This window comes from Grampus griseus, assembly GCF_964374135.1.
Source record: "Grampus griseus genome assembly, chromosome: 3".
NCBI lineage: Eukaryota > Metazoa > Chordata > Mammalia > Artiodactyla > Delphinidae > Grampus > Grampus griseus.
In genome coordinates, this window is record NC_139019.1 from 152,320,712 (window position 1) to 152,330,718 (window position 10,007).

General features: G+C 56.1%; 1 protein-coding gene across 2 annotated transcripts; it reads left to right on the forward strand.

Moving 5' to 3' along the window:
* The first annotated feature begins 288 nt into the window (after nt 1-288).
* TSPAN17 (tetraspanin 17) lies at nt 289-9,778 on the forward strand. 2 transcript variants are annotated; one of them, XM_082651014.1, is made up of 9 exons: nt 289-490; nt 4,674-4,724; nt 4,815-4,961; nt 5,755-5,925; nt 7,636-7,761; nt 8,333-8,380; nt 8,856-8,972; nt 9,061-9,122; nt 9,604-9,778. In XM_082651014.1, the coding sequence occupies exons 1-9, from the start codon at nt 404-406 to the stop codon at nt 9,638-9,640; spliced, it is 846 nt and encodes a 281-aa protein (XP_082507140.1). In that variant the 5' UTR covers nt 289-403; the 3' UTR covers nt 9,641-9,778. The 2 variants fall into 2 exon arrangements, with proteins under 2 accessions (XP_082507140.1, XP_082507139.1); XM_082651013.1 differs by having other exon boundaries at nt 8,856-9,122; nt 9,604-9,745.
* The last annotated feature ends 229 nt before the right edge of the window (nt 9,779-10,007 follow it).

The following is a 10,007-nucleotide window of genomic DNA, read 5'->3' on the forward strand; positions in this document are numbered from 1 at the left end:
GGCCAGCGCATAGGGAGGAGTCAGGCCTAGAGGCTAGCCTCCGAGAGGGCTGAGTCGGGCTGTGGGGAGGGGCCTGTATGGGGGTGGGGTCCGGAGGGGACAGTCGGGAGACTGGGCTCCAAAGGGGAGTAAGGCTGGGGGCGGAGCCTATGGAGGGGGCGGAGTCAGGCCTAGAGGTGGGGCTCTGAGGGGGACCAAGCAGGGGGCGGTCCGGGAGCCTAGGGCGGTCCCTGCGGGGCGGACCCTGGGGGGCGGGCGGGGCCCGACGGGCGTTCTGGGTGGCCGCAGCCATGAAGCCGCAGCCGCCGGGCTAGGCCCCGGGCGGCTCCAGCCCCGGGCAGCCCGCGGAGGGCTGGGCCCAGCCCCCGGCTCCGGTTCCCGGGCCGGCGGGCGGCCGCTCACCATGACCGGCAAGCACCAGCACTTCCAGGAACCCGAGGTCGGCTGCTGCGGGAAATACTTCCTGTTTGGCTTCAACATCGTCTTCTGGGTGAGAGCGGGGTGGGTTCTGGGCCCTGTGCTGGGGATGGCGGGAGAAGGAGGCTCAGTCCCCTACTAGGGGGAGACACTCTCTGCCACAAGGGCTTGGGACCGTCCCCCCACTCCTTCCTCCCATTCGCACCTCCACGCCCACCCCCAGGACCACCCAGGGGAACTACGAAGAGGCCCGGATTGCAGGGGACGGGTCCCAGCCACTGCGGTAGTGGCGGGGGGAGGGGCGGGGACAGTCTTCCGGGGTCTTCCCGAGGCCCGGCGGAGAAATGGGAGGTGTTTCCGTGAAGACCCCACGGGCACGCTTAGTGCGGGCGCCCCCTCTCCCTCCCAGCCCCTTTGCTACCCGGGGGTGTCAGGGATACGCGGAGCCCCACCCCTGGTTTTACCCGTAGGGATGAGAGCCTCCTCGAAGGACGGGAGCCCGTCTCCTGCCCCTTTACCTCTCCAGTACCTGGGCCTGCTGCCTCGCCTTAAGCTCCTACAAAGGGGGAGGGTAGGTCAAAGGTCGAAGCCCCACCCCCACCCCAAAGAGGCTTGCGGGCAGGGAGGGCCAATCGCCCTAGTTCTCGGCCGGGGACAGGGGATATTTCCTGATGAGAGGCCAGGAGAGCTGGCCCTGGGGAACAGAATTCAACATCCACAGCTGACCAAACCGAGGCTCCAGGGCAGGGCTGCCCCTGCCTGGAGAAGGGAGCTGCTGGTGCCCCTCCCAGGGTGGCATCTATAGCCCTGGGCCCTGCCAAGTCATCTTTCCCTTCTCCCTCTTCATCCCATATCTCCAAGGCTACTTGCTGCCTCTGCAGTCTCTGCTTCTGACGTCTTGGGTCAGAATGCCAGACCCATTCAGTTTTGTTTATCAGGACTCAGTGGCACTGCCCTTTACCCACATGCTGCTCATGCAATGTGGGTGTCCTTTGGCCCCAGCAGTGCCCAGCCTCGAGGGTGTGAGCCATGTGCAGAGAGCACTAGTCAGGGAAGTCTGGGGCTCTGGGTGAAGCAGGCCTAGCTGTGAGACAGTGGGCAAGTCACTTCTCTCTGGGCCTTAGCTTCCCTGGCAGCGAGTGGGTGATAATGAAGCCTGCCCCTCAGGACTGTTACGTAGATTAAATGAATTATAACTTACTGTATTCTTGCAGCTACTTTATTATCTACATTTTACAGGTGAAGGAACAGGCACAGAGAGGTTAAATCTTTTAACCCAGAGTCACACAGCCAGTAAGTGCAGAGTCAAGGTGACAGCTCAGTGGGCAGTAGATGGAGGTGAGGCAGAGCATTAAGCAGAGGGAACCCCCCTCAGATGTCAAGGGGCGAGAGGCATGAGAGACCCAGGCTTGTTCCAGGGTCCTCCAGGATGGGGAGCCCGAGTGTGAAAGGCCCCAGATCTGGGGCAGAGAGTTTGAGTTTTATGTTGAGGGCAGAGGGTAGCACTCAAGGCTTCAGTGCTGGGTGATGGGTATGTTCTAGCTTCTGTTTTGGAGGCAGATCTGCCTGGCTGACATGGGGAGGGTGAGTGAGGGGCAGGGTTTGGAGGTAGGGAGACCAGGGAGGAGGGCTGGGGCAAAGTTGGGGTGGTGGCAGGTGGGAAAGGTGAGGAAGGCTCCAGGGTAAGTTATGAGGCTGAACTGACAGGACTGGGCCACTTGGGAGTTTGGTTTTGGGTCAAGGTGGCCTGAAGGAGGTACCTGTGAAACAGGCCCAGAGATTTTTTTATTTTAATGGAAAGCAGACCCTTATGTTACCCTGCTCAGAACCTTCCAGTTTTTTCTCACTAGAATACAGTCCAGACTCCTCCCCGTGGCCCACAGCACCCTGTGGTGTCTGGCCTTGCTGCCCTTCAGTTTGTCCCTTGCACCGCCAAACATGATCTTACCTCTGGGCCTTTGCCAGTACTTCCGCCTAGAATTCTCTTCTCTTCAGTGCACCTTTTCATCATTCAAACCTCAGCTAAAATGTCACCATGCTCCCTAACTGAAACATGCCCCCACTACCCTATTAACTCCCCATTTCATCACCCTGTTTGATTTTCTTTAAAGGCTCTGTTGGTATCTGAAATTACCTTGTTTGCTCACTGTGGATTTCCCCCACTGGAGTGTAAACTCCATGAGGGCTGAGAGCTCATGTGTCCTATTCCCTGATGTATTTCTGGTGCATGGAATGGATCCTGGGACATGGAGGCGTTTGCAGCAGGCAGGTGGACTAAGGGCTCTAGAGCCGGGGAGAGGTTTGGGTGGAGATCAGGAGATGCCAGTGTCACGATGGGGTGAAAGATGAGTGTGAGAAGAAGAAGGGTAGAAGGCTGAGGTTGGAACCTGGTGGGGGAGGGGGGTAGCCATGTGCATGGCGCAGGTGAAGCAGAGCACTGTAGGAGGGAGGCTGAGAAAGGGCAGGAGGAGGAACGGCGTTGCGTTAACCATGGAGAGTTTTGGGAGAGAGAAAGTACTGATCATTCACCTAAAGGCCACGGGCGGGTCAAGTGGGATGAGGCAGGAGAAGTGATGTTTGGTTTCACATCCCAGATCCAGTGTGGGGGAGGGAAGGAAAAATATTTCTAGAAAAGAGTACAGCAGTGGGAGGAGCCTGGGGTTGGAGAGGGGAAGGTGCTAAAGGTGGCAGGTCAGGGGTGGAGCTGACTGAGGCTCTGTGCTGAGGGGAAGGAGCCTGTAGAGAAAGCAGGTGGGAGAGGGAGGTCTGAAGAGGTGGGGTCGCAGCCTTGGGCTTGGGCCAGAGGGGCACTCTCCCTCTGAGACTAGATGTCCTGCCCGGGTTCAGGCAGCTGCCCTCGATATCCAGGGGTCTTCCTAGTACGGAAATGAGGTGGGATACTGGGTGGTGTTTAGAAGGCCTAGGCTGGTGCCACTCTGCTGATACGGGGCTGAATTGGGATTCCCTGTCATTTAGGGGTCTTTGGCTGTGAACTACAAACGTACTCTGCCAGATAGAGGTTGAAAGGGTGGGACGGGAGTGAGGTGGCAGTCACAGAGTTGCAGGGCAGCAAGAGGACCAGACTTGGGAGGGGGCAGAGAGGATGCCAGGAGCCTGGAACCCTAACATAGGCCTGGGGTGAGAACAGAGGCTCAGGAAACAGCTGCTGCCACTTGGTGGGACTGTTTTGGCCATCCTCTGCTCCAATTCTGAGTTCCAAGAAGGGGCCCGCCTTCGTCCGTCTTAGGGCTGGGGACGGTTCAGTCTTCCAAGCTGTGTCCTGTGGGAAGAAACACTGAGATGCATTCTTGGGAAGATTGAAAGGACCCTGAATGTAAATTGATATAGCCACTATGGAGAACAGTATGGAGGTTCCTTAAAAAATTAAAAATAGAACTACCATATGACCCAGCAATTTCACTACTGGGCATATACCCTGAGAAAACCATAATTCAAAAAGAGTCATGTACCAAAATGTTCATTGCAGCTCTATTTACAATAGCCAGGACATGGAATCAACCTAAGTGTCCATCAACAGATGAATGGATAAAGAAGATATGGCCCATATATACAATGGAATATTACTCAGCCATAAAAAGGAACAAAACTGAGTTATTTGTAGTGAGGTGGATGGACCTAGAGACTGTCATACAGAGTGAAGTAAATCAGAAAGCGAAAAACAAATACCATATGCTAACACATATATATGGAATCTAAAAAAAAGAAAAGAAAAAAATGGTCAGAAGAACCTAGGGGCAAGACGGGAATAAAGATGCAGACCTACTAGAGAATGGACTTGAGGATACGGGGACGGGGAAGGGTAAGCTGGGACAAAGTGAGAGAGTGACATGGACATATATACACTACCAAACGTAAAATAGATAGCTAGTGGGAAGCAGCCGCATAGCAGAGGGAGATCAGCTCGGTGCTTTGTGACCACCTAGAGGGGTGGGATGCAGAGGGTGGGAGGGAGACACAAGAGGGAAGAGATATGGGGACATATGTATATGTATACCTGATTTACTTTGTTATAAAGCAGAAACTAACACACCATTGTAAAGCAATTATACTCCAATAAAGATGTTAAAAAAAAAAAGAAGAAAGGACCCTGGATCCCATTTACAGCCCTTTCCCCTCTTTCTCTCTTTCCCCCTGGCTTCCTGAAGACCCTGAGCAGTAGTGGGGAGGGGGCTCTGCTGGGGGTGGGAAAGGATGCTGGTGCCCCAGCCCTCAGCTCTTTGCTGCTGCTCCTGCAGGTGCTGGGAGCCCTGTTCCTGGCCATTGGTCTCTGGGCCTGGGGTGAGAAGGTAAGGCGGTGGGGTAGGGTGTGGGGCTGCTCTGGGTCAAGATGGTGGGAGGGCCAGCTCCCCCCATTTGCCTCTGCTCGCCCTTCACAGGGTGTTCTCTCCAACATCTCGGCGCTGACAGATCTGGGAGGCCTTGACCCTGTGTGGCTGTTTGTAGTGGTAGGAGGCATCATGTCGGTGCTGGGCTTTGCCGGCTGCATTGGGGCCCTCCGGGAGAACACCTTCCTGCTCAAGTTTGTGAGTGCCCTCCCACTGGGGACCCCAACCTCCTCCCACCCACTTCTTGCATAGTTCATGCTTAATAATGATAGTTTTATTATTATGTTATTGTAACAATAATCACTAGATTTGTATTCTCCACGTTTATAGTATCCTTTCTGTTGTACGGGACCGAAACCTAGTGGCCTAAGCTAAAAGGGCCACTAAGAAAGCCCAAGGGCGTGTTAGCTGCCAGCGCATTTGGATCCAGCAGCCACCACAGTGTCACTTGTCCTAGTCGCTCTGTTTCTCAGCTCTGTCCCTCTGGGTTGGCTCCAGTCCTCTTGGGGTGGAAAGATGTCCGGGAATGGGTGGGTGCTGGCTTCAAGCTGCCCTCCCAGGAACTCCTGCTGGAGGCTGAGTGAGGCTCTCCCTTCCCAACCATTCTGCCCAAGTACTTCAACTGCATCTCCTTAGTCCTGATTGGCTGCCTCTGGACCAATCCCTGTGGTCCCAGGGGAGGTAATGCTCTGATTGGTGGGATCTTGACGCATGCCCAGTCCTCTGTGTGGGAGTGGGAATGGGGAAAGAGGTGGAGGTGGCTGCTGTGTAGCAGCAGAAACTGAATGTGTGTGTGGAGAGTGGTTTCTCAAAGACAACAGGGTAGGTAAGAACAGCACTATCTTTTTTCATCATAAAACAATACTAACATGATAGAAGGTGGGGACTCTGGGCTGTCTTGGGTCAGGGTGCAGGAGGTTGGAGCCCCACCCAGTGGCAACCCCAGACCCTGTATCTCTGACCCCCACTGTCTGTGTGCCCCCAACCCCAGTTCTCCGTGTTCCTTGGCCTCATCTTCTTCCTGGAGTTGGCAACAGGGATCCTGGCCTTCGTCTTCAAGGACTGGATTCGAGACCAGCTCAACCTCTTCATCAACAACAATGTCAAGGCCTATCGGGATGACATTGACCTCCAGAACCTCATTGACTTTGCTCAGGAATACGTAAGTCCAACATCCATCTCTGACCACATGCAGGAGGCACGTGCTGGACAGATGAATGAGGGAGAAAGCTCCCTGTGTGCTGGGTCTGTTCCCTCGCCCACCAGGCCAGGCAGGCCCCAAGGAAGCGAGCCAGGAGGGCCCCTGTCTGAGAGGAAGCCAGCCACTCGTGATCTCCATGTGCCTAGCCCTGCATGGTCACAACATTGGGGAACAGAGGCCAGAGGATCCAAACTGGCAGCTCCTAGGCCAGGCTTACAGAACACTTAAAGGAGGAAACGTGGCATAAAAATATAGATTTCTTCTTCTACTAAACTGGGCCCACAGTATGGGCTGGTGCTACATTGCCACTGCCCCCTTTGCTGGTAGAGGGACTGTTTGCCCCGTCCCCGTCACTCTATTTTATTATACCTGTCGGCCCTCTTCCCTCATTTATATTATTCGTTTGGCCTCTGAACATATTCGAGTTTGAGACCTGCCCCCCAGAAGCTCTGCCCTCAAGCTTGCAAACCTAACCCCTGTGAAGAAGCAGTCAGTGAACAGTTCACAAAATCCTAGACACCTCCCGCCTGCACATTCTCACCCACTCACACGCGTAGTCACACACACTCAGAGTCATACTCCTTTGGTGCCATCCACCCCAAGAACTGCTCTGGGATCCAGAGGTGAACCAGAGCCGGTGCCTGCTTTGAGGAGCTCTCAACCCAGGGCAGAAGTAAACAGAGAGGCAGGTGGTTAGGATGTGATTTATTTGTTCATTCAACACAGAATTGTTATGGACCTATTCTGTGCCAGGCTCTGGGCTAGGGGCTGGGGATTCAGAGGTGAAAAAAGCTGGGACCTGTGTTTGTGGGGATGGTAGTCTGGGGGAAGAGACAGATGATAAAAGAGCAAAACAAACAAACGTGTGTGTGTGTGCGTGTGTGTGTGCGTGTGTGTGTAGAATTATAAACTGTGGTAAGGGCTGAAATGGGGAAGCTCGGAGAAGCCGAAGGCCTCTTGGGGGCAGCCTTGGGAGAGGAGAAGGCCTCTCAAGACCAGCCTTGAGCTGGTCCCTTGAGGGCCAGCTTTTTAGCAGCCTGTGCCATGTCAGTGAGTTAAGGCTGTGTGCTCCTGTCTCCCCACTAGATCACGAGCTCCCTGCTTCATTGCAGCCCCACGATGTGCTGGGTAGGGGTAATGGTGATACAGGTGCTGACAGCAGCATCTGTAAAGTGGAGTGGGATCATTGTGAGGGTGGCAGGATTGCCCTCCTGTCCCGGCAGAGAGGAAGAGAGAAGGTCTTCTGTAAAAATCGCTGGGGCAAGTGTGGGGAGACGGGTCACAGATGTGGGGTTCAGTGGTGCCTTTCCCCACAGGGTTTGTTGAAACTCGAACCCCTCAAGGTGGCCTGGAGGAAGCCACAGTCCTTGGGCCACCATCCCTGCCCCCTCCCTTCCTTTTCTCAGCCTCTCTTGGACTAGGGGACAAGCTCAGGAGCCCCTTCCTACTCCACCCAGCCCCCACCAACCCAGGCAGGAGCCTCAAGCTGCTCTGGTGGCCCTGGGCCCAGGCCTGGCCTATCTGTGGCGGAGCTACCCGCCTGCCTGGCTGCCTCTAGGCCCCCTCCCGGCCAGCCCAGCCCTGTCTTCCTGCAGCCTGGGCCTGTCCCCAAACAGGATGGGGCTCCTGGGCTGGGCCTGGCTCACCTGGGGTTCTTCTCCCACCCACTAGTGGTCTTGCTGCGGAGCCCGAGGGCCCAACGACTGGAACCTCAATATCTACTTCAACTGCACTGATGTGAACCCTAGCCGGGAGCGCTGCGGGGTGCCCTTCTCCTGCTGCGTCAGGGACCCTGTGGTGAGTGGGGCCTGGTGAGGAGGGGTGGGCCTTGCAGTTCGCAGGCCCAGTCTGGGAAGAGCCCATCCCCGGGCTGGCTTGACTCCACCCTGCTCTGGGGGCTGTGGATGTGGATGTCGGGGGAGGTCAGCTTACATAGGAGTAGCCCTGTGGGCTGGGGAGTTTGTGTCCATGGGCAGTGCTGAGGCCTGTTGGATAGGGACTGCTCCTCTTGGGCCACCATGCTGGGGTGGCAGGGTTGGTTGGGGGTTCTGACCCTTTTATGGCTTTCTTTAGAGCAGAAGCTTCTCTCGGTGACACCCCTCCAGTCACAGTGCACAGGGACAACGAGGGCCAGGTTTCTTCCCATTCTTATAAAACTCGAGCAGTCAGGGTTCCTAAAACTGAAGCAGTTCAAGCTGGTGTTGTGGCCATGCGCCCTGGCATCAGGGAAAGAGGTGCACGGGTCCCAGCCAGCCTAGCTTAAGGAGCGGTGGACGCAGCAGAATCCACGGTTCCATCTGCTTCCCCTGAGACCCCATGGATGCCCCCCCCCCCCCACTGAGTTGCTCACTGGCCTGTTTCTTCTCAGGAAGATGTCCTCAACACTCAGTGTGGCTACGATGTTCGGCTCAAACTGGTGAGAGGGGAGGGGACAGGGCTGGGGGCAGCTGGGGGCACTGGGATCGGAAGGGGGGGTCCCCTCTAGGCTCTAAAAGGCCTCAGGGATTCGGGGGAGGGGATGCTGAGTCCTAGGAGGCACGCGGGGCTTGGTACTGCCAAACACAAGGCAGTGGACTCCACTAGAGGGAGAAAACAGTAAGACATGGATAAAGAAATACGAACAATAATGTGACAATTTCAGCTAAGCACTTGGAAGAAAATAAAATCAGAGAAGTGATGGGATTGGGGCAGGGCAGTCAGGGAAGGCCTCTCGGAGGAGAAGGCATCTGTGCTGAGACCCTGATGAGGAGAAGGCCCTGTGGTGGAGCTCCAGGCTGCAGGCACTAAGGTGTAAGGTCCTGGGCGGGGCTGAGCTTAGCAAACTGGACTGAGATGGGGCCTGCAGTGGTGGTGGGTGGGCTGAGCCGAGCCTGGTGCCCATCTGTCCCCAGGAGCTGGAGCAGCAGGGCTTCATCCACACCAAAGGCTGCGTGGGCCAGTTTGAAAAGTGGCTGCAGGACAACCTGATCATTGTGGCTGGGATCTTTGTTGGCATCGCCCTCCTCCAGGTACCACTGTGGCCCTGCATGCCCTCACTCTGCCCTGGACAACCTGCCCTGCCAGTGGCCTCTCCCTCACCTGCTCTCCGTCTTACAGATCTTTGGTATCTGCCTGGCCCAGAACCTCGTGAGTGACATCAAGGCAGTGAAGGCCAACTGGTGAGGCTGCCTCGCTGGCCATGGCCACTCGCCTGGCTGACCCAGGGACCCCCCCCCCGCAACTCTCCCCATGATGGGCAAGGCTGCAGGAGGTGTTTCTGCTTGGACCTGAACCCCACATGGGGCTTGCGTGCCTCTGGGCTGTGCACCCATGGAGAGAGCTGCATGGCTCTGCCCGGGCTGCCTGTCCTGTAGCTGTGTGCACGGAGGGTGGGTGTGGCCAGTGGGTGTGCACAGGGAGCCGCCGTCTCAGCTGTTGTTGGGTGGTTGGCTCTCCAGGGGACTAGGAAGGGCACAGCTAAGAGGGGGCAGGCCAGGTTGGGTGGGCTTGGGGCCTGCTGTTGCGTGGGACACAGCCTCATGTATCTCAGAGCTCTCTCCACTAGCTGTGACCTTGACCCTGCCAGGAGCCCACTTCAGCCTCAATGTCTCAGACTCTAAAATGGGTCCAAGAATTTTCTCTCCCTTGCTTGCCTCTCAGGATCAAACATGATGATGGCTACAGACTACTCAAATAAACAAAACCTTGAAAACCACTGGCTTCCGCCCGGCATCTTGAAGGTTCTGTCAGCTGCAGGTTCTCAGCAGAGCTCTCCATCTTGGGCCCCAGCCTGGAGCCATCCGCCAATGTGTTTTCTTGGCCTGGGTAGTATATACATTTGAGCCAACCTGTAAAACTTGGTGTATTTCACATAAAAGTCCAAATCCCCAGCTTCTTGTGAAGATTGGCCATCTGACCACAGCAGCTCTTGGGACATCGTCTCCTGGGACATGTGCTTCCTGTTCTCTGAGGGACCCACCTGGCCTGTGCTGCTCACCCTGTAGGTTGGGGTTGGCCTCCCCACTGCTGTAGGGTTTTTCCCTGCAAACACTGCGAGGCTGCCG

Excerpts from the sequence above, each read along its gene's own strand:
- TSPAN17 (XM_082651013.1), top strand. The coding sequence starts at position 404 with ATGACCGGCAAGCACCAGCACTTCCAGGAACCCGAGGTCGGCTGCTGC. Across the intron at positions 4,725-4,814 it reads TCTGGGCCTGGGGTGAGAAG|GGTGTTCTCTCCAACATCTC; the intron begins GTAAGGCGGTGG and ends CGCCCTTCACAG. Across the intron at positions 8,381-8,855 it reads ACGATGTTCGGCTCAAACTG|GAGCTGGAGCAGCAGGGCTT; the intron begins GTGAGAGGGGAG and ends ATCTGTCCCCAG.